The 25508-nt window shown below is 34.7% G+C and overlaps 1 protein-coding gene across 10 annotated transcripts in view; it reads left to right on the forward strand.

Moving 5' to 3' along the window:
- The window catches only part of ROBO2 (roundabout guidance receptor 2), a 1759746-nt gene that overhangs the window by 1600514 nt on the left and 133724 nt on the right, over positions 1-25508 (forward strand). For all 10 annotated transcript variants that reach the window (XM_073009644.1, XM_073009645.1, XM_073009647.1 and 7 more), the window contains one exon: positions 2042-2180. In XM_073009644.1, the coding sequence (XP_072865745.1) occupies positions 2042-2180 (139 nt within the window). The remainder of the gene's footprint in view (positions 1-2041; positions 2181-25508) is intronic.

Raw genomic sequence — 25508 nt, forward strand, 5'->3', positions numbered from 1 at the left:
GTGCTGAATGAGGGAGTGGATGAGAGGAAGACTTCTCTAGCTTGTTCATTCCAGAGTCAGGATGTAGGATGATACTCCCACTAAAATCAGAGGGAACAGGAAGGGTCTCCTCTTGATGAATCATTTTTCAATCTTGAGTAATATCAGTAGTGTCTCAAATCTCTTTAACATTGGGTTAATGTTTTCGGATGAACTAGATGAATAGCTGCACCTGATAGCACAGAAAAAGTCAATCCCGCTTCCTATGCTAATTATTTATTTTTTACTGTTAACATTTGGGACCCTCATAAGGATATATTAATCCTATTGCCTATTTAACTACCAGAAATGATAGCTCAATACCAACTATTCCAGCCCCGAAATAGCTGTTTTGGGTACATAGTGTCCAGAGTTGAAAAAAATCACAGTAAATTATTTTATCCGACATGCAAATTTGTTCTGTTGTCTGTGGGGCACAATTTGCTGTTAATTTATTCAGGGTGTCTAAAATCTTTAGATGCAACCATGTTTTTCTTTCGTTTTTATGGATTGCTTGTCAATTCTGCATTTACAAAATTTTTCATGATAAAATTTTATTTGCCTTGTTTTATGGCTTGGGATTTTTGAGTCTCAGACTACAGATACTCAAGCATATGCAGGAAATTCTGATCCCTACTGTCAAATTCTCTGCAGAGATACAACTGTCTTCCTTCTAAATGCCAATGATAGTTGGTTTTATTGCAATAAAATATTTATCTTGCAACTCACACATCTGTTTTATAAATATGGATCTTGATTTAGTCAATAAAATCAAATACTCTTATTTTATATTCTTAAAATCTATTATTTGAAGTAATTTATTTTCTTTGAAGGTTTCCTGCCAAATACATTTTAGTTTTTGTGGCACTGTGTACAAAATTTTAAATTAGAAAGTTTGAAATTCAAGTCCTAGGTGGCTAAATATGTCCAGATGGCCAGATAAATTGTGTCAACTTCCTATGAATCTCATCTTTCTTTTCCTTGGCTTAGTTCTCTTTCTACCTCAGTAAGTAGCAATATTGAATTTGTTTGTGATTTTTAGATATGGGCTAATAAAATTTAAATGAAAAATTTTTCCAGTCTCAGACCATTATCCAAAAGGAAAGAAACTGGACAAGGAATGCCAATGTTTAGCAATACATAAAACTGCTTTTTGTTTTATATCCTCAGAAGCTAAGAATCTTATGGACAGGAAAAGATTTTTATGGATAAGGACGTATTTTTCTCTAGCTTTATGTTGAAGAGTGCTAGAATATAATTTAACAGTGTCAAATACAGATTAATAAAAGAAGAGAGGATGAAAACAGTAAAACAGACTACCGAAGAAATAAAAAACATAAAATTAAGTAAAATAAAAATGGATAAATATCTCAAACACTTAAGAGAAGACCATTGGAGAAAACCTCAAAAAATTGATAAATAAATAGTTTGCAACATTTAATAATGGCAGTCTCTGTATTTAAGAAAAAAAGAAATCAGGTAGACAGCTTTCCATACATGAAGTTAAAATAATCATGGGAATATTAAGTCCTTATCAAATCATAGCCTAAGTGGGAAAATTTAGGTTATATATATGTGTGAGAGTACACTTTTTAAATTTTCTCTAGCGTTCTTGAGGAATATTAATATTTGGTTTTTAAAATATTTTTATTTTCAACTTTTAGTTTTCCCACATTGAGCCCTGATAATAGATTATTGTGATCATTTTTAATCTCTTTTTCCTGTAGAATTCAGTGTTCTGATTTTTTATGATAGGATCCACCTGATTTAGCTCAGGGATTCAGTGAAAAGTCAATTTAATATTTTTTCCAAAAGTTGTATCATCTTAAGTGCAAACTGTAGCTATTCCTTTGCTCCAAAATATTTTATTTTATTGAATGCTGTTGGACTCACAAGGCCACAGAGTTAGGTACCTGTGTACCAAAAGTAAATTAGGTATTCTTTGCTTTTCTCATAATGTAATTAAAGCACGTATAATAGTTTATCTCACTTTACCATTGTTTCATTTTTTTTTTTTTTCAAGAACGACCCACATTTCTCAGGAGGCCAATTAACCAGGTGGTACTGGAGGAAGAAGCTGTAGAATTTCGTTGTCAAGTCCAAGGAGATCCCCAACCAACTGTGAGGTGGAAAAAGGATGATGCAGACTTGCCAAGAGGAAGGTAAGACCATCATATGGATGGAAGATTGCTAGACAACCAATGAATAATTAAGAAAGAAAAGGACAGCTACAGTGCCACACCATATACTCCTACGTCTTGGGGTATTTTCACTCGTGATTTTTACATATGCAAGCCACATATTTACTGTTTGTATATTAAAGTCCTCCAGGCTTTCAGTGTCACTCTTTCAGTGAATATCTACATCAGTGTTTGATTGTTCATTCCACCTCTTATCCCCGGATACCAGGGATTCCTGGGTGCCTTCTTTCCCCGGACCCTTTGAGGCATACTATTCCGTTCCTGCGGAACGCCCCCTGCATGCCTCCATCAATGACTGCCCTGTTCCCATGTTTCACCCACTCTGGATACCATTTGTCACCTCTACGGCCCAAAGCATAACTAACAAAAGACTACTGCATGTGGCTGACTGTAAGTCCTGGAGTAAAGGAAAGGTCAGCACAACACTGAACTGGTAGCAAGTAGTTGGCATTATTTTTCACACAGGGGATTTCTAACACAGGGACCTCCTGTCACTTTCTTTCTTGCCATCTCTCCATGGAGACCTTCTCTGCCATCTCTTTCTTATTGTTCTTATCACAAAGCCCTCAAACCCAAGCTCTCAAGCTCTCATCTTATTCAAAAATGCTTTTCATCTTATATGAAAATAGTTTTAACTTGTTGTTATATAAATTTCCCTAAGACCTTGCCATTTAGAATCAAATCAGTAATTCAAGTGGTTTGTTGTTGTTGTTGTTGTTGTTTTAACACAAGTAATTTTATCTTTAAGATTTGTTGTGGCTTCCTGCTTGTTCTGCCTACTGACATTATAACCATCATACGTTCTGCAATTATTGCCTGTATAAAATTGTACAGGCTGTGTTTTACTGGTTCTTGTTTTTTAAAACAAATTTTTGGCCAGGCACGGTGGCTCATGCCTGTAATCCTAGCACTTTGGGAGGTTGAGGCAGGTTGATCACCTCAGGTCAGTAGGTCAAGATCAGCCTGACCAACATGGTGAAACCTTGTCTCTATTAATAATACAAAAAATTAGCCAGGTGTGGTGGCGCACACCTGTAATCCCAGTTACTCGGGAGGCGGAGTCTGGAGGATCACTTGAACCCAGGAGGTGGTGGTTGCAGTGAGCCAAGATCCTGCCACTGTACTCCAGCCTGGGTGACAGAGTGAGACTCTGTCTCATAAAGAAAAAAAAAAAAGAAAAACTTTGTTTCATTCAACTGACTGACATTAACCAGGCTTCCACAGAAGCTATATACCTTTTATGTGCTTTCACTGCTGTCAGTACCTTCCTAAATGTAAACATTCATTTCAAAATTTCAATTTTATAAATCCCAAGATATGATAGGATACTTTACTTCAAAAGACACGTCACTCATGGATTGAATGCACCAACCATTTATAATAGTTACTGAGAGGTTCTTTGCAATCTATGGGAATAAAACAAGTGAAAACATTAATTCAGTTAGTTTTTCGGCCTATGTAGTAGGGAAAGCCATTACTGTGTTTCTTTCATCATTTTAATGCCAGACATCTATCTTTAAAGGAATGGTATTATTAGAAGATGGTTGTAAATGTGAGGCTTTTCATGCCATCTCATTGGAGAAGCAGGTTAGAAAACAAGGAGAGTTCACACTATTGAACTGTTACTGTCCATCCTCTACACATAGTCAACAACTTGCTTCACATTTGAGAGCACATAATGAATAATTTTAAAATGTAATGTAAGGTGAAGAGATTAATTCTATAGTAAAATTTATCCTAGTGTAAACAAAGGTTTATTTTTTAAAACTGGGAGTATATGGCCTTGTCCATTGTAACTTCACAAACCTTCAGTTTTGGCATAATTTTGATGTATAGGAAAGTAACAAAGTAACAGAGAGTTTCCATATACACTATACCCAGTTTTCCTTATTGTTAATATCTTACATGACTATAAAAAATTTTCACAACTAATGAGCAAACCTTGATACGTAATAATTAAGTAAAGTGTATACATTATTTGGATCTCCCAGGTTTTCATCATTGTCCTCTTTCTGCTCCAAGTCCTGTTCAGGTAATTATTGAGTTGGGTGTCACAGACTTCTGCATTTGTTCTCATATCTCTCCAGTCTCTTCTGGCTTGTTACAGGTTCTTAGTGTTTCCTAGTTTTGTGAGCTTAACAACCTTGCAGGGAAGTACTGACCAGGTATGCTATCGAATGTCCCCCAAACTTGGATTAGTCTGGTGTTTTCTCCTATTAGAATGGGTTCATAGGTTGTTTTTAAAAAAAAAAAAAAAAAAAATGCCATAGAAATGACATGCTCTTCTTATCACATTGTATCGGGGGTACATTATATACGTATAACAGCACTGGTGACCCTGTTAATTTTCAAACATTGAGCAAGAGCTCGTTGAAAAAAGTATTAAAAATAGAGAATTGTAAGTGTGCACTGCATTTTAACATGTCTATGTTTCTGAATTAAGGTAAAATAAAAATGAATTGAGCCTAGTTTGATTATTTTCAGTTTAATGTAGGTACTGGTCATAAACCTGACAACTTAAGCTGCTACACTGTTCTCTAAATCTTGCCAAATTCATTTGCTTCAAAGTATAAATGATACATATAAATCAAACAACAGCATTCAAGTTACATTTTCAGAAGGTATGATATCAAGGCCACTAAACAACAAGGTTGAAAGCATGAGAAATCTTAGTTTCATTAACTTCCTTTAAAACATTTTCATAGCTTTGGCCTCTTTATTCTTTTTACTGGCATATTATTGTAGTACTTTGTGTAACCAGTTAAATATTTTTAAAATCTTAGGCAAATGGAAGTGCTGTGTAAGCTTTAAATTGTTTTGTTAGAGAGGCTTAAAGCAAGGATAAGTGCAATATAGAAACTGAGGTCAATATTTTCATCATGAAAGAAGCATGTACTTTTTCTTGAATTCCCAGTCTTTAAGTGATATTTCAGAGGAGTTTATTCATTCCTCGATTTGTATGTATTAGCATAAGCCTCACTTATGCATAATGAGAGGGAAAGACACTTCTTTCCTTGGTGAGGAATAACAGTAATAACTTTTAGCCAACCATAGACTAAATCAACAACATTGATTCTATTACATTATTTAGGTCTCAGACTAGGGAGATGGCCATTGTTCTTGTATAAGCAATTGGTGTGGTGGATGACATTTCTTTGGCTTAACACTTAATGAAATTTGAATAAGGTTTGTGTAGTGGTTCATGCTTAACCCATTTATAGGAAGGCTTTGTAGGACAGCTGCATAGCCTGTAATTACTATGTAAGTAATATGTGACTATTTTTCTTTTGGAGACAAGAAAAGCTTTTCAATTCAAGTTTAAATTTATGAAATGCTGTAAGAGCTATTAAAATCTTCAACACAGAAGAAGATATCTGTGCCAACCTTTCAGTAACCAGAGATGAATTAAGGAAGTATTTTTTTCCCCTTGCCTTGAAAATATTTTTTAAGTAGTACTGATATGCCTCTTTCTTTTATTTAGTCTTAAACTCCTGACCTTTCTCAGTAACTACCTTTAATGAAATTACAACAGACTCAGTGAGTTGTATTAAAACATTTTCTGAAAAGATGAATGTTTCAGTGAGGTAGGAAGCATAGCAAGTCTAACAATAACCCTTATGCTCAACTAGGGAAAGTTATTTATGTGGACATTTTCCATGTGACCTAGGGACAAAACGGGAAGGAGTCTACATTATACACATTAGTGCCAAACTGTTAATTCCTTACAGAGACTTCTGAAGATATTACCATTTCACAATTGAATATTTCAGGAAGCATACTGATTCTGTACCAAGTACCAATACTGTTTTCTAGAAGGTTTCAATACATATATGTTAGGGACAAAAATTTCATACACTAATGTGAAAATAAAGTGAGTAGGGGGACAAGCAAGTGAAAGGCATTTTATAGTTTATAAAAATTATGATTTTTAAAGCACATTTTAAAAGCATAAATTAAATAGTAGAAGATGCACTTTTGGGTTTACCTACATTTAGTGAGTGCCTACTACATTTATAATGCTCATTGAAAGTTTGAAAAAGTAAGAAACAAGGTAACTTAACTGTTATTAGTTCTTTAGTTTTTGTTTTATATGAGTGAGATTGGACGACATGGGAAAGTATTTACATTCTGAATACAGTGAAGAAAGTAAACTGGAGCAGCTCTAGTTATTCTCTTGGGTACTGTCTGTCTTTTGAGGGCAAATATCCAACATTTTGCTTATTAGTACTCTCTTGATTAAGTGCCTTCAATACACCTTTTCACAAAGTGTTTTAGGTGATAGAAGTTGCCAGTATTTTTAATAAATGAGGTGAGGTTCCACCTTATGCCATGTTCCAACATAACATAGGTTTATTGTGTATTTTTATTATATAAATATATTTATGTGCTGAAAGTCTGTAAAAAATTATAACATGAAGAAACATTACCATAACACAAGTAACATGACATAAAGAAACAATATAATAAAATTGTAACCAAAGATATAAAAATAAATTGAAATATGACAACACTGCAGTGTTCTGTTCAATTTAATATTAATGAGATTTTTTTTTAAATCCCTCTTGGAACTTGGATAAGAGTTAGTGTGATTAATCTGATTGTGAATTCTTATCTATGCATGTCAGCAGACTTTGTATTTCATTTCATTATTAGCAGCCTTTAAAGAACTGTAAACAGGAGATTTAATATCTCTCATCAATCATGTAATTTTCAGCATATTACCATTAGCTCCATTTTCTTTTTTTATTTCTTTTTTATTTTCTAAACTAACTCTAAAGTGACACTAAGTTCCTCAATAACAACTTCTGCCTTCCACAGTAGAGAAAGGAATGTTCATAATCGCTTGTCAGAAGAAAAAGGAAATAAAATATGCCATTTACATTCTTATGTATGCCTGCAAATTCTAAATTTAGTTGATGGCTTGCACATAGTAGATATAATTAATGAATATTTCATAAAACAGGAAAGGGAGTAGAGAATAAGAGTTTCAAGATACGTAGAGCAAAATTCTATCAATTTTCCTTAACCCACTGACAAAATTTCCTTTTCTAAAGTGCAAGTCTATTTTAAGAGAGGATTTTCAGAGTTTTTAGTTCCATGAAATGTGAGATTTGCATAAACACATGATTCTTTAAGAAAAGAAACTGAATGGAACTACTTACAATTCCTTTTTTTTTGGATGCATTTTTATACAAAGTGTCCTTCTTAGCACCAGAAAATGTGTTGAGATTAATTGTTTGGAAGCTCTATTGTTTAGAGCACGTGCTTCTGGGACACAGGGATGCTGAACAGGTGCTTAACTACCCTGTGGAGGTAATTGGCCTTCTTCACATATAGTGTATCCATCAAAGACATTCTATAATTTGGGCTCCTGATAAATAACCACACTGATTAGGTTGGCTGGTAAAGACTGGGCAAGTGAAATGGTCTTAGCAAAAGAAGGAAAATCTAAGAATAGGAGAAAAGCAATGTGTACGAAATATTGTAAATGACATCTAAAAAATGGACTGGTTCCTAAAATTCAGAAATGTAAAGAAAAGTGTAAATGAAAAAATCTTTCTTTTTTATGCTATGCAGATGTCTTAGTCATGTCTGTCTGAAAACAGTTAGAAACTGCATGGGCAATGACTGTGGGACGTTTTAATACAAATTACAATAGCATAAAAATATTTAGGCCATTGCCAAGGGGTTTTGGACTTCAGGCCTTGTTCTGCTACTGTTTGACCATTTAGTTTATTTACACTCCCATTTTCTGGAAATGATATTTGACAAATCTCTCTACTGCAAACTAGGAATGTGATCTTGAAGCAGCTATTTAAACTCTGTGTTTCTGTATCCTGAAAATATGGACCAGCAATGTGGTAGGTCTGACGATTAACCTGTATTTTGACTCATTTTAGAGGGTGAAGAACTATGCCACACATTCTAAGTCAAAGGGCTATGAAAATGATACAAGCATTTGGAAGCACTGTAAACATTGTACAGTGGATGCACATACATGGTGCCTCAGTTTGACAAATCCACCTGATTGGTGGCATTTATTAATTATAACTACAGGGAAATAACTAATGCCGAAAAATATGAAATATATAATTTGTGTATAATGACACATTCTCCTATCTTTGGCCGTATGATTTCCATAGAAACATATACGATATTATTTTTAAATAGATATCACTTACGCTTTTTTTTTTTTTTTTTTTAAATTTCACGGAGTCTCACTCTGTCTCCCAGGCTGGAGTGCAGTGGCACATTTTCAGTTCACTGCAACCTCTGCCTCCCGGGTTCAAGCAATTCTCCTGCCTCAGCCTCCCGAGTAGACGGGACTACAGGTGCACGCTGCCACACTCAGCTAATTTTTGTATTTTTAGTAGAGACAGGGTTTCACCATGTTGGCCAGGCTGCTCTGGAACTTTTGACCTCGTGATCTACCTGCCTTGGCCTCCCAAAGTGCTGGGATTACAGGTGTGAGCCACCGTGTCTGGCCTGCTTTTAAATTATATAGATTCATTTATAAATGTTTCTAGTGACTCTGCCAAGTCTGAAAGTTGCCATGCATTTTCCACCTGTCGTAAGCTATCCATTCTCCCGGTACTGTGTGCCAGCAGCAGTGCAATCAGTCACCTGGGTTGAGACCTTCACATTTCACACATACTGTTTTGTTTGTCTGTGAGTAATAAGCATAAAACCATTATTATAAAAAGATTGTTTAATGTTAAAAGCAAGTATTTAAGGAGGACTTACCATGTGCCTTGCAATGCAATAAATGCTTTTTAAAATGCTTTAAAAATTCCATTATTTTAAGGAATAGTGTTATAGCATAATATTACTCCTATTTGAGGGTTATGGAAACAGAAGCTTAAACAAGTTAGGTTTTTAAGGCCACACATTAATAAGCATTAGGGCCAGACTGGACTTAGAATCTGTCTAGCATGAAATCTCTATTTTAAATGAGAGGGCATGATAATTATATGATTATTAATTATTAAAGGATTTGAGCCACCTATTAATTTTATATTTTAGATATGAACTTAGATAATTGGTTAGAAATACTGTATTTTGAATAACTAAATAAACATACTATACAGCAATAGAGTTAAGCTAATTTTTAGACCGACTTCGTAAGCCACACATAAAATGTCTTGACATTATAAAAATTTAAACTTTTTGAACAGTTCAAGTTTACCTTCTTGGAAACTGAACATACAGATTTTGTTTTTACAAACAGGATTGATTAACTGATAACTTTCAGAGAGATGACAGAATGGTAGTTTTCCTGTGTTTTCATCAACTAGGTGCTAATAGTTGCTGTTAACACAAAACTAATTGCCACCTAGGGTGGGGAGTGCACGTTGCCTCGTCCTGTGACCACACTGGCCCATCTGTTAAGAATCTCAGCTTAGGAACAATGCTGGAACTGGCATCCAATTTGGGTTCTGGCCAGTGGTCAACTAACAAGCTGGGACACACTTGGAAGATGAAATGCCTTGAAGTCAGAGATGCTCTGCTGTCCATTAACTGACAGCTCTTGTATGTGGGCAGAGCCAAGACCAGGTGCCTGTATGCAGAGCGAAAGGATCTGTCTGCGTGCCACCTGTCACTGACATGTGCGTCATGTCCAAAACACGAGCCACAGTAGCTGTGCTTCTTCCATCAAAGTGTGGTTGTTGGAGCGTTCAGTCAGGCTGAGGTATTACCTGAAACCACACTGTACGACAAGCCAGAGGCTTACCATAAGATACCTCTCATAGCATGCCATATCACACAGGTGGATGGAGATGTACCATTAGAGACACTCTCCCCTGTACCTAGGTTCTCATGTTAACTCTAAACAAACGGTTAAAAAAAAAAAAAAAAAAAAAAAAAAAAAAAAAGTTGTTTAATTGTATTAACACAAGTGCTTGTGTGCATAAGACAGTTTGTGGTTAGAATCATGCAAATAAATTTTAATCACCCCAGGGGTTATTCTAAAAATAAATTTCTAACTGATTTTTGTTATTATTCTTAATAAGTTGAATTGTAAAGTGAGGCTGAAAGGTAAAATAGAATTTAAGAGGTCAGTGTTCTTATCCCAGCTCTGCCATAATTCATCACGTTATTTTAAGCAATTCATGTAACATGTCTGAGTACTAGAGTCCGTATCTGCAAACTATGTTGGATTGAATGGTTTCGGTGCTGTCCTCAAATTCTGAAATTATACGGTTCTATGGCAACCACTCAAAGCAATTAGAGAAGCATGGTAATTTTTTTTTTCAATAGAAGAAAAAAAAAGAAACCAGAAAATGGAAATAAATGGACCTAAATAAGAACATTAGTGTTACCCATATATCTATTATCCAATGACAACCACATTTTATGTATAGAATGCATCTTGTAAACGTATTTATATTTTAGGCATATTTTTCATTCAAAATGTTTCTTGACCCTGAATGCTTACTTAGGCTTTTATTTTTAAAAAGTTAGAATTGATTCAAAATAGCTGCTTCTGACTGCATTTTCCTTTCCCATAAATATAATAGTAATAAATGATATTTACATAGTGCTTGCTCTATACCAGAAATACTCTTAAGCATTTTACAGTAGTGCTCTTTTATCTTTAGAAACTGCTGTGATGTAAACATTATTATACTATAATATAAATATGAAAACTGATATGCAGAGACGGTAAATATGCCAACGTCACTCACCAAGTAAGGGACCTAGAATGTCTGGCTTCAAAGTCCACACTTTTGGCTTCTACATAGTGGTGCTGAGTGGGAACAACTTTTCTTCGTTTTTTATTTGGGATTGAAGATAAGGAAAAGACAGCCTAGCGTATGCTTGCCTAGAAGTAGAATTTTTATCATATACTTAGAAGTAGAATTTTTATCATATAGTCACAGAATACATCCATATAGTAAAGCACATATTAAAGTTTTGAAAATTTTTATTATAAGGGCACTTATTTCCCATAATGTATGTTTATTATGTCAAATAAATAAGTTTATGTCTTTTCCTTCAAAATCATTATTTTATACTACTTATTGACACAAAATTTAAAACAAATCTATTTTTTCTCATGGAATATTTTAACTTATATTCTTTCCTTCTCAACACTATATTGGGTAAGAAAAGATAATTTCACTGGAAACAGAAGTTAAAGAAGTGCTTGCTGGAGTCAAATAGTATGAGTAGAATATGATTGGCCCTCTCCATCCATGGGTGCTAAATCTGTGGATTTAACCAATTCTGATTTTAAAAAAATAAAAAATAAAAAAATAAAAATAATACAAATACAAATACAGTATAATAATTTGCATAGCATTTATATTAGATTCGATATGATAATCTACGATGATTGAAAGTTGCAGGAGGATGTACCTAGGGTATACACAAATACTACATTATTTTATATAAAGGATTTAAACGTCCTCAGATTTTGGTATCTTCAGGGTTGTGGGGATGGCAGTCCTGGAACTAACCCCCAGTGGATACTGAGGGAGGACTATATATACATCTAGAATGATGAACTCTTGTAGAGTATTGCTAGTTTAATTCATCTTTCACATTCACTGCCTAACATAGTTCTCAGACCAAATTTAAGTGTACTAAAATATGGTGAGTATCGTCAGGAATAGCAATTCTATATTTTAAAATAAATAATGGAACTGGATTGCTTGTAACTCGAAGGATAAATTCTTGAGGGGAAGGATAGATACCCCATTCTCTACGATATGCTTATTTCACACTGCATGTCTGTATCAAATCATCTCATGTTCTCTACTATGTACCCACAAAAAATTTTAAATATAAATTTAAAAAAATAATAATATAACTGACTAGGCACGGTGGCTCACGCCTGTAACCCCAGCACTTTGGGAGGCCGAGGCGGGCGGATCACGAGGTCAGGAGATGGAGACCATCCCGGCTAACCCGGTGAAACCCCGTCTCTACTATAAACACAAAAACTAGCCGGGCGTGGTGGCGGCGCCTGTGGTCCCAGCTCCTCGGGAGGCTGAGGCAGGAGAATGGCGGGAACCCGGGGGGCGGAGCTTGCAGGGAGCCAAGATGGCGCCGCCCACTCCAGCCTGGGCCACAGAGCCAGACTCCGTCTCAGTAAATAAATAAATAAATAAATAAATAAAATTACAAAAATAATAAAACTATTTGGAGGAAATTAAAACAGTTTCTAAAAAAATAAATCAGTAGGTAGTAAGAGCATGATTTTTGCTAATTTCCTGGTAATGTTTGAATATCAACAGTTCCATGGATGGTTATGAGTTAGCAGGTAGGACTGAATTCTAGGCTATATATTTTCTACCCAATAAATTTTTTTTTCATTTTTTTTTAAAGCTATATAATGATCCCTCAGGAAAAGTTGTTATTTGATACAATTATTTTAATTAACCGGTATGAATTAAAAGAGAAGGGGTAAAAACAGAATAATTTCTGAGACCCAGTATTACAATTACATGAACAGGGAATATATCTTTGTTAGTGTGAGAAGGAGATATAATTGCCAAAGATAAGGGATGGCAGGACAAATAATTTCAATAATTTCATAGTATTTCAGGGTATACCCTAATCCACTTCAGTAAAGTCATCTTTTGGGGGATTTCTGTTTTAGTTGTTACGTAGTGTAACTCATTGGTGCTTCGTTTTAAAAGGCCATATTTGGAGGTGGGAGGTTAGCCCTAGGGCACAGTGAATCCTTGCCAAGAAATTAGAAGTCCCTGTGAGAAGTGATTCATCTTATAGATCTATGGGATAACATCATAATTAGATCTCAGTATAAAAATTCTGCCAGTTATTCTTATGCGCATGATGTTAAAATTAGAAAAGGTATTGTAATACCATTCAACTCATTCATCAGTATAGACATTTGAAACCTTTATAAAGACGATCTGGTTGGGTATGCAATATCATCGCAATTATTTAAATAAATGTCAGTTGTTACAAAAATATGTCCTATGTCTGACACATTCAGTGCAGTGGTTCTCAAAAAAAGATTATGTTCAATTAAAGCCATGAACATTCCAACCACTAACTCACATTTTCTAACGGTTTGTCCAAATATTTACCACTACAAACAACAGAAACAAAAAAGTCAGAGACCTGTTATCTTTATTTGAGAGATTATTTAAAAATGAGAAAGAAAATGTTTTTATCTTTGTTATGAAAATAATTTATAGTAAGACAAATATATAGTTGATTTTCTCAGACATAAACCCCAAATCTCCAATGTAGACTAATCAAATATTATATATCAAGAATTATTTTAAAAATAATCTCATCCATTGAATATTCTGTGTTGATTTTTCAAGAAATAAAAAAAAAGATGAGATTGTTCTCAAGGATTTTAGTAGGGAGTGTGAGATATGCATAACATTATTAAATAAGGTGAACTATATAAAAACTATGATATTTGAGGCTCTTTATGGCTTCAGAAAATAAAAGATAGTCTATTCCTGTATGAAACTAGAGATAGGTCTGAAAGGGAAAATTGAATTTTCATAAGTGGAGCTGCAACGGCTATTTCAAAAGAAGGAAGCAGGATGAAAAAGCTTTGGAAAGCGTAAGCCAACAATTAGTGATTCGGTTTGCCTGGAACATAGAGGAGTGGCACTTAAGGCCACAAAGGTTAGTTGAGGTTCTATTATGAAAGCCTTTAATTTCAAGTGAAGTGTTTGTGTGGAATACATCATAAGATGGGGATTAATTGAAGTACATTGAATAGAAATGTATCTTTGTGTCTACCTTTAGAAAATCGATTCTTTTATGTAGACTAGCTTGGAACAGAGAAAGTTTGGAAGTAGGCACACCTGGTAGGAAGCTGTTTGAAATATAGTTTAGGGAATATATTGAGTGAATATATTCTGTGAATTACACAAATATGAACATTAATACATGTGGTAATACAAGAAAATCTTTTTTTTTTTTTTCAATTGGAAAATAATTGTATGTCAGAGTTATCGGAAAGAGATTAAAAGTAATGCTGAGGTTTATAACTTGGGTGCCTGGTCAAAAGGTGTTGCGTTCAATAAATGCAGAAGTCAAAATGTATTATCTCATCATTTTTAATAATGTAATAGTATTTTCTGTCACTGAATCCAAGGTAGCATTGATTGTGAGGTTTAACAGTACTTTTTCTCCCAGTTAAGGAGAGGAAAAATGATCAAATCAACTGTGATATACCATCTATGATAAGAGGATTCCCAATTTTGGAGGTGTTAAAATATAAAAAATGTGCATCTTAAAACATATTAAATATGGGAGTAATAGCTCATATTTACAAATGCTTTCCTTAGAAATAGCTCATTTAATGTTTCCAATTTTCTTATGAAACAGGCACTCTTATTGTTATTTGATAAATGAAGAATCTGAGGGGCAAATTTAAATGATAGAGATTTGAATACAAATACAAATCCAAGGACCATTTTCTTGACTACTATATACAGTAATTCATTTCTAATAAAATATATTCAAAAATAATAACAGAAACTAATTATTTCAAGGGCCCACTGGCTTTCTGCTTAGTGGCTACACAATATTTTTAATTAATGCTTCCAACAGCCTTGAAGTATGAATTCCTTCTTTAAACAGAGGAGAAAACTGAAAGTTAGAGACAGTGAAAAACATGCTGGAGGTCACAGGAAACATGGTAACAAAACTGGATTCAAACCTCAGCTCTCTGTAATATTAAAAGCCTGTGCTCATGTCTTGTGTTGGACCCGGGACCCTCTTCACTCCATGTGTTAGTCTATGGCTGGTAACATTTTGTTTTGTATATTTCTATATAACTTTCTAACTTGAAAAACTCATACAGAGTCTGAAGTTCAGTAAACAGAAAATAAAGTGATTCTCCTGCTCAAAATATACTGTGTGGTGTCCCCAGTGTCTCCATTGTGCACCCTTGGAACAATTTTCTAAGAGAAAATAGTGCTTAGATATATCATTATTATATTTATTTCTTTATCTCCCCAACTCCCTTTGCCCTATTTATCTTCAATTCTAAATATCCAGTCCTGTGACTGACACATGGTACTCATGAGTTAGGCCTTTAGTGCAGTGATTCTTAACCAGGGGCAAACTTGCTTTCCCCATTCCCTGATAGACATTTGGCAATGTCTGGAGACATTTTTGATTGCCACACTTGGGAGACTGGGTGCTACTGGCATCTAGTGGGTAGACACCAAGAATGTGGCTAAACATCTGACTATGCACGGACAACTCCCACAGTAAAGAAGAAAGAATCTGACCCAAAATGCTGATAGTGTTGAGGTTAAGAAACACTGATTTCATGAAAAAAATCAATCTGGGCATTGCTCAATTAGTTATTTTATGTAATTTTTATTTTTGTTTTTAATGTTAGGGCAAAAGTAATAGAATATATAGAATATAATTCACTGAAATAGACTTCAAATATAATAACCTTTTTTTGTTGCCTTAGATATGATGGTTATGCAAAATGGGATAAATGAATGATATCATAATTTGGTTTGATGTAGGCATGTCATCATTGAACACAAGAAGAGGACCTGTTGGTTTTCTAGTGATTTGAGATGAATGGATATTTCCACCTTTTCTAGAATATATAAGGCAGATAATTTTTCTTTATATTCCTTGCAAATATTTGCTGAATTGACGAAATTAGTGAAGAATATCTTAATTAGAGAAATGTTCAAACCTCATTTTCAAATAGACCTACAAACCCACAAGTTATGCGAAACATTTAATGATCAGAAGTGTTCCTACGAGGTTGTATGAAATTCATGAATTATTCCATAAACACGTTTCAAGAGGAAGTTTCTCTTGGCCAAAGAAAAAAGAAGAAGAGAGCCTTTTGAATCTTCCACAGCATCCCGGACTGACCATCCCTCTGATAATGTAGTCACTTCCCCAACTAGTTCTCAGTTTGAACACTGAGGAAGGAGACTTCTTAGCATTTGTCCAACAAAGACAGCAAGGCCGCCAAATAGATGGCACATTCGGAAATGCATTTTCCCAATTTTACCGTGGATGGGCTGTCTCTTATCACAGCATTTCTTCTTGCACAGGGAAGACTGCGAGAATGGGCTCTGCCTATCTAAAAACTTCGAGTCTGGTCTGTGAGCACTGTGGATTCTTGTGGATATGATCCCTGAAGTCCTTTCCTAAAAGGACTTAAAGTTTAGGATAATTTCTACCCAAACACACAGCTATGAGATATATCTACTTTTCCAAATCTGATAATGCAATTTCTAATCCTATTGCAAAACCAGTTTTGAAAGTATTTAATCCAGTAAAACAATTATTTCTAAATGAAAGGATAACTTAACTTGCTTCCACAACTTTATTGGTTCCAATAAGAACAAATGTTCTTCTTAGTTGATCTTCTTGGTTGTAATATATTTCTATTTTTAACAGTAAATTTCCAAGTTCTACCTAGTTAAGAACTTACTGAAAATAATACCTGCAATATTTTAAAAATATTTAAAATTAATAAATTCAGGAAGCTGCACCAGATTTTATTTAAATAATCTATGAAAAGTTAGTGGAAAATTTGTCAAAAGAGTGTTGCATATTAATAATGATAATGAAAATAATGAAATACTCCTTTCTGATCATGATAAACCAAAGAAACAAGAAATTCTTTCTCTATAATCTAATGTCTATAATGCTATGGATTCCATCTTAAATGAATGTAGAAAGAAGAAGTACATGATTTCACAAAGCACATATATATTTTGTTCTCAGAACTGCAGGGAACTTTAATGATTATTCTGATTTTCACTAAATTGAAAGTTCCAGCCATCTCTATATGTCTTTCTCAAAATTTTGCCAACAGGTCTCTATATTTGAATCTCTAGTCTTTGAATGTGTATTTATATAGTATATATAATTTTTAAATACACAGTAAAATCGTGAAAATTTTATATATTACAAAAATTTATATATAACATATTGTAAAATGTTATAAGCTATACAGTAAAAGTTACATGTTATATATAAATGTATATATTCAAAGTTTAGAGATTTATACATATTTTTAAGATAGATAAATATATACATATTAAATATATAAATATATTTAAATCTCTAAATGTTTAGGAGCTCTCAATGTAGTGAAAACCGGAACAACTATAGTTTATATTAAAGTTCCCTGCATTTTTGGGAACGGTAATAACGTAATTGCCAGTGATAGGTCAATGCACTTTCTGCAGCTATTCATAGTGTAATGACAAAAAATCATGACTGCAATGTCAGTGATTTAAAATATTCTGAGTAAATTCTAAAATTATGGCAAGTTCTTTCATGTTAATATTTGGTATAAATGAAGGGTTTATCAATAATGGAATACATGTATAATTTTTATCATATGCCTTTTAACAGAAACTTAATTCTTATCTTAAAATATTTTTTAAAAACTTAATTTTTATCTTAAAATATTTTTTAAAAACACCTTTAGACCTTGCTCTTTTTTTACTGCTGAAGATCAAACTTCGGTTTCTTCATGTAGGCAACAGGGGAGCATGTGTGAGGGGAGAAAATGAATTTTTTTTCTCAACTCTCATAAGTTTGTAGTTGGGATAGACTCCTTCAACAAAACACAGATTAACAAGAGGAAACAGGTTTATTAATGAGTGTAGTGTACGTCAAAATGAGAGAGAGGTAACTCAAAGCAGTGGTTTATGAGTCTGGTTTCCATATGTTCAACAAAAAACATCAATTTTAGAAAAGTGACAGGACAAAGTAGTCCTAGGCTTCAAAAGCAGGAGAATAGGAAAGAGTAGTTTGCTCCCAGATTCTTCTGGTGCCATCTCTAAGCTGATAAAGGTTTCAAGGGAGAAATTACAGTCTGTCTTCAGGTGGGAAGACAGGAAGGAGGGTAGAAAGACCTTTTGTATTTGTAAATTTCTGTCCTGTCTTCAGCAAACACAAAGGAAAAGCAGCAAGTTCCTCTGCATCTTGTCTTTGTGCAGCTTAACAGTCCTTCATGCATTAGGGTATGGTTTTTTCATAAGGTTTTCAGGTTAAATAATACAACAAAGACAGGTGTGAGCAAGGATATTCTCTTTAACTTATATCTACCTTGAGCTATAACTTACAACTATAACTTATAACTACCTTGAACTAGGTTGGAGGTTGGCTCCCGGGTCCTGTGAAAAACTGTGTTAATTGTGTTAATAGTCAGAATTGGAAGGCGTTGGACATAGAATATTTGAAGCAGAAAATGATGAATAGAAGATATAACTTGAACAAACTCAGCCAGAGTTCAAAGTTCAGTAAACAGAAAATGAAGTGATTCTTCTGCTCAGAATATACTGTGTGGTGTCCCCAGTGTCTCCTTTGTGCACACTTGGCATTTTGTCATGAGCAATGTTTGATGCCAATGAAAGAACACAACCTTCCTCTTCCTGCATGTGTGTACAGCCTTCGTTTATTCCCTCAGGAGCAAATTTGTCATGACTGCCTACTAGGTTCAAGTAACTGTACTACTTGTATTCTGAGGATACAACCGTTAATAAAAGTGACAGGGCCATGCTTTTATGGAGCTTGAAATCTAGAGGTATAAGTAGATATTAAGCTAATCCTGTGTCAGCATAAGCAGAAGTAGGTGGGCTAATGGGAGAGAGAGATGGGAGGTGTGGAGAGTGGACCAGATGTGAAGGCTCAGCATATGCAGGGATGCAAGAGACAGCCCGAGAATTCTGGGGTATAGTTGAATGCTCGAGTGTAAGAGGGGCCTGGCGAAATAGCCAGAGACCAATGAGGATGTCACATATGGACTGAGTTCAGAAGTTTGAATTACTCCCTGAGCCCTCCAGAGAGCCAGTCAAGGGTGAATTGAAGTTTTTGTTAGTCTACTGTATATATTTGAAGAAGATGGTAATCTGTTGTATTAATATAAAATTGGGGTTTTGCCAGGCAAGTGCAACATTAAAGCAATGGAACAAGATAATCAAAGATATAGACAAGCAACTTATGGACCACGACATCTAAGCAGGGTAGAGAAAGTAACGAAGATACAAAGGGTTGACAGAGAGACATGGAGGAAGAGGTTCAGTCTGTGAACTGATTAAGTGAGGAAGACACAACCAAGGTTATGGCAGGATCAGACATTTGAACCTCAGATTTGAAAGGCAAAGCCATTCCAAAGGCCAGAGAGGACAATGGCCAAAAAGAGATAGAGACAATAATATCACTGGAAGTGGTGATAAGAATGAAGTGAGGTCAGCTATAGAAAATGTTAGGTGACATTTATTGAGGATTTACTATGTGCCTTGTGCAAATCTCAAAACTCTGAATGTATTGAATCATTTAGCTCTTACAACAACCCTGTGAGGTAAGGCCTATTAATTATCATCTTAAGGAAGAAGAAATTCTAAATATTTCATTTCAAAACTGGATGACATGAGACTCAATGAAGCTGAATTTTGTTTTGGTTTGCTGTATTTTATTTGCATGAGAGAGAATAAGTATCTCATTCAAATAATATTTATTGAGTAATTACTCTGTGTCAGACACCGAGTCATTGCTTGGAATGGTTGGCGGTGTGGTCTTCATTTTCCCTCTTCCTCTGCCTTTCCTCCAGAAGGCAAACCCTCAGGAAATAGCCAGATTTGCATAAAGGCATGGAGGAGAAATACCTGAGAAAGACAGATGAAAAGGACACTTCACAAATCAGGAAACAGGCAGTTTAGAAAGCACAGTGAAAAATCCTTGTGGAGATGGCCACAAAAATTTTGTGAGGGGTTATATTAGAGGAGATGAAACTCACTTCAGAGGAAATGAAAAACAAGAGAATAAGATGACAGGAGAAGATGGAAACTTGGGTGATGAACACAAACAACAGGCTGGGAACTTTACGGCTGGCCACAAATTTGCCAAGAGAATTAATCCCTGGAGTCTCCCATGTTTGCCATAGGAATGGAAGATGGGAGAGACGGGCACTCAGAAGACAACCACAGGCTCCACTGGTTAAAACTTGGAAGGAGTTCTGGTTTAGGGTGAGCAGGATGCTTGGACCTCTGAAAGAGCCCAGCTGAAGTTTGGTTTCATTGCCCACACTCCAGAGAGAGGCTCTAGTTCCAAGGTGGTCAGTACCCAAATTCCTTGGCATCGGTTCAAGTCCTAGTCTTTTTGGCCTAGTTACCTTATGAGCGGAAATATGCACTTCATTAAATCAATGATTGTCCAATTGTGGTAAACATATTTTTTGTTTGTTTGTCTTTGCTTAGTTTTTTAGTTGGAAATGTCTTGCTCTCTCAGCCATGCGAAACGAAGATTAGCATAGGGATTTTGCATTGATGGGTCAGGCAGATGAGAGAGCCAGTGGTCACTGGAGGATGAAGGTAAGCAGGGGTAGAGTATGGGAAGTCAAGAGAGGCTAAAATATTGTTTGGCTTGGTTAATTAAGACAAGATGAGGAGGCCACCATATTTCAAGTTTCATTTTGGTTTTCTGTCAAGGTCTTCAGAACAGAACAGCAAGCACACTTGAATAACCTTGCATCTTACTAGTTCCCTGCAAGTGTAACCTCCCAGGGTTTTTTATTTCTTTTATTTTACAATGAATGCTGTGAAAATTTTCATTTTCTTAAAAGGATATCTGTCTCTCATACTTCTCTAAGATGCCCTGCCCAGAAATTGCTTGCAACCTCATCCCTGAGAAAATTGGCAAATATTCACTTCACCCAAACTGTAAACATTAGCCTGCATTATATTGTAGACAAAAAGAAAAGTGTGACCTATGGTTGTCTACAGATTAAAAACAAAGACTCAGTCTGTACCAACCAAATAATGGCTTATTGTGTTCATTTTGGGGTCTCAGGCCTCAAAGGTGATTTAAGAGCTTGCCTTTAGAATACACCTTAAATATTAAAGATTAAGAAAGCATCATATGGAATTAGATTGCCAATAAGTGCTTATGTGATTCTTAATAACAGTTTCAAGTGTTGCCTATGCCAAGATATTACTTGAAAAATGGTGAATGGAGAGATCATTTTAGAAAAATTGAACAATATTTCCTATTTTCAGCTCTCAACATTGAAAGAGGTAGAAGGTTTAACTTTCTGCAGGGAAGTTTATAGTCCATAGAAGTGTGCCTTGAGTAAACTTGGGAGTTACTAAAATGCATGTTTTAATGTAATTGAATAACACTGTCAGCAAGTTCTAGATGGACGGATCTCCACGTCCATAACATGGCACAGGGGAACTGATTAGTGGGTATGTATAAAAAATCAGTACAGGGTTCCATACGATTAATAAGTGATTTTACCCTAAAAATTCTTCTGTTGAAAGTAAGACAATACACTACGTGACATTTTCATAGAAAGCTCCGTAGTGAAATTGTCTTGACTTGTGGAACTATGGAATGCCTGTAGTTATAGACCTTTACTTTCTGAAAGAGTCTGAAAAGTATAGGTTGACCTTCCGCTATTTGAATTGAGTGGAAGTGTTTCGAAAATTGAAACCAAACTTTTCAGGTCTCCTTCAAGGGAAAGAAACATTTACTCATATAGACATTAAATGTTTCCTGGTTCAATTCATAGTTTTTACTATTGGCCAACTTAACGATTAACACAGCAGATGCATAATAAAATTTTAAGTGCTAATTCAAAACACTTGTTCTAGAATTGGAGCCAGAAATCTTATAATAAGAAGTAGTAGGTGATTTCAAAAACTAAGCATGTTGGGAAAATACATTTCCTTCCATGAAAAACAAAGGTGCTTTTGAGATGAGAATGGCCAGTCAGGAAGTTTTATAGAGTCCTCACATAACTCAAGCAACGTGATGAGATACACAGGCTTGAGCTAAGCATGATAAAATGCCAGTTTGTAATAAAAATTTTAATTTATATTTCTTAAGTTGTTTTCTCCTCCTAAATTCTATGGTCATTGTGGAAGGCTTGGGAATCCCTAAATTGTCTGAATTATATTCTTAACAGCTAGAAAATCATGAGAAGTTCCTACCCTTGAGGCTTAATGTGCATCAAGAATTGCAAAGTATGAGTAATGAATAAAATGTGGTTATAAAGTTTTGCCAGTTTTCAATTCCTGTTTGATATTTTAAAAGTAAATTTAGCTGTATAGGAAATCTTTCCACTAGGTATGAGGAAAAAATAACATAGATTCTTTTATGTAAATTTGGAAGTGGTTTTAGAGTATAGTACTTTGTTTTGTAAAACATACTTAACATTTCTCTTTTGAAGCACTTTTAAGATTATTCTTCAAATATAAGATCACACACAAACAGAATTATGCATGCAAACTGTGGGTTTTAAGTATTAAAATAAATTTACTTTGTTTTGTTTATTATTCAGCTGAACAGATGGTAATGATTTTGACACAATACAGTTTTCGTTTTCTTTTTTTCTTCCTTGAGAAAAAAAAAACAAAACACAAAACCACAGAGCTTCTTCTCCACTTTGTCACAGCTGGTTACCAATCAATCTCAGTTCACGGTACAGTGATGACAGCACATGTTGTCCAGGGGCCAGATCTGATTGGGTTGCGTTTTTCAGCAGTGTTTCATATCAGAAAAAATAAGGTATCTCTATGGTGGGGACTGTCAGCACACGATTGTACAACTCTCATTAATCAAACTTGGCAACAATGATTGCATTTATGTAAGTCAAAGACTGCCGGATTTCAAAATGGAAATCACCAAATTTCTATTTGAATTTCCTCATCAGTAATGTTTTGTCATCTGTTTCTTTTTTTCTTGGTTTTAATTACAGCCAATGATACCTTCTACATTGACATTGATCATTACATATGATCAACCGCCCGTGTTGATCATATATAATATAATATTATACCATGTTATGAAGTAGCCGTTTCATACCAAAATAAACTCTACTTCTTGAAAATTTATTCTAGACTGTTTAAAGAAAGCTAAATGCTTGGGAGGCCAAAGTGAGCGGGTCACGAGGTCAGGAGATCGAGACCATCCTGGCTAACACGGTGAAACCCCCTCTCTACTAAAAATACAAAAAATGAGCCGGGCATGGTGGCGGCGCCTGTGGTCCCAGCTCCTCGGGAGGCTGAGGCAGGAGAATGGCGGGAACCCGGGGGGCGGAGCTTGCAGTGAGCCAAGATGGCGCCGCTCACTCCAGCCTGGGTCACAGAGCTAGACTCCGTCTCAAAGAAAAAGAAAAGAAAAGAAAAAGAAGGCTAAATGCAATAAAAAGCAAAATACAAATACCTTTGATTGTTTAATAAAAGAATAATGTTAAAGGATATATACATCAGGAAAAACATTTATGAACCTCCCGGTGTTACAGCTGGTTTTAGAGGAATATTGAGAAAAAATATTGATAGTTTCTGGAGGTTTTGAAACTGAGCACAAAGTCACCAATACATAAATACCTACTTGCCCAGTGCAAATGCACACAGAGCAATAAACACACACATCCAGTAGAAAATGCATACTGCTGTTTGTTAGAAAAATAAATGTACTTATAAAGAGTTCCAGTCATTTTATAACTTGAGATAGCAATGTCAGCATTTTATGGAAAATTGTATTTGGAAACAGGCATTTTCTCTAAGTTATTTACTGCTGTGCAATGATATGTAAAGCCCTGTTGTACACTATAAAGATATCTTTAAATGTAAGGAGATGTTATTTGTAACTTATCATATCACTCTGTCAATATTTGCTTTCAAGGGAGAAATGCATGTTTTCCCAATTTTCCAATGTAATGGTTACAATGAGATTACTATTAAATATGGACCAATGTATCTAGAAAGAAATCTAAGAAATAAAGCCACATTTATTAGACCTGGGAAAATCCTTGAAACCTGGTAGTTTTAGGGAGCACGTTATAGACTTAGGGAAACTGTGACCCATTAGGGAAAGCAGAGGCTGGTAGTAGATAGTCACAAGAGTTTTTCCCCAACTCTAACTGCCTCTGTCTATGACTTTGGGAAAGAGACTTCGTCATGTTTTGCTTCAGATTGCCTACAGGTGAAATTAGTAATGAACCATCTATTTACATTCTAGATTTCAAACTTAGTTAGACATAATTTCTTTAAAAGTAGTGTTTATATTTCTCAAGCTTTTGCAGATAGGAGTTAATCTGATCACAATTACAGGCCTATCCTTTCTGTGACCTAAGACACCTCTTAATGTAAATATTCATAAAGGTATCAGAATTTGATTGAGTCTTCCGGGATTTTTGTAGGACTAGTGACTGGCATAGTGGATTGGTGATGTTGGGAGGAACAGTAGTGTCTTTATGGTGTACAGTTGTATTAGGTTTGTTGAGTCAGCAGTGTGAGGAAGCAGAAAGAGCTTGTACTTTGGAGTAAGACAGATCTTGATTTGAAAATTCAAATTTGTATGTTAAAAATGTCCACTTTTTAAATTATGTCAATTGTTTAAATAATTTTAAAATATTGCTAGGCCAACACACACACACACGCACACACACACCCCTACAAATTTATATAATCCAACGTAAACTTCAGTACCCAGACCATGAGACCCGAATTCTAATAACAACAGCCATTAAAAGCTTAACTGTGATGTTAACCGTTTATTATTTGAACACATGAAGAAAAAATTCTAAGAAGCAGCTACTCTTTTGGTAGTATATCTCCTGTTTACTTTAATTTCCTTGTATGGATTCATACATCAGGATTTTTAAAAACTGAGTGCTTATATTGTCCTTTGGTGAAAAGCTGGTAAAAATCTTTGTAATATAGTTGATGAAGATTGCGCCAGGGGACTTAGATTCCAATTCGGTCTAAACCTTTGCTACCGATGAATTCCAGGGCACTGGATAACAAAAAACTATTTTTCTAATATTAATATTAGTTCATTAGACTGGGCTCAACAATTTTGAAATTCTTTACTATGTTTCAGAAGGTATGATCTGTTAGTGTCTTGACCAATTTCCACGTATTTTCTTATTATTGCATAATAAAAGAGTATTTTTATCTGTTATCCTAGAGGTACTTTATTTAGGCTCCATATGTTCTCCCTTAATAATATCGGATTAGCTGAATATTTTCATGTTCACTCATTCATATCTTCATGCTTTTCAACACTTTAACAAAGTTCTTTGAAATTATTATTTTTAAACATGCCATAATTCCTTTCTTAAGAAACGAGGAATAAAAGTGAACATAATATCCCAATTTGTGCTATGCCAGATTTTATAAATGTCTAAGAACAGCTCTATGGTTTGCTTTCAAGTTGAATTTCTATGTACATTTTCTAATTTTTAAAATGGGGAAAATAATAGCTTCCCACCTTACCTACCAGAATTGTTATGAGGATAAATGAAAGAGTACATTTGAGAATACTATGCAAATATATTTT

This window comes from Chlorocebus sabaeus, chromosome 22, assembly GCF_047675955.1.
Source record: "Chlorocebus sabaeus isolate Y175 chromosome 22, mChlSab1.0.hap1, whole genome shotgun sequence".
Classification (NCBI taxonomy): domain Eukaryota; kingdom Metazoa; phylum Chordata; class Mammalia; order Primates; family Cercopithecidae; genus Chlorocebus; species Chlorocebus sabaeus.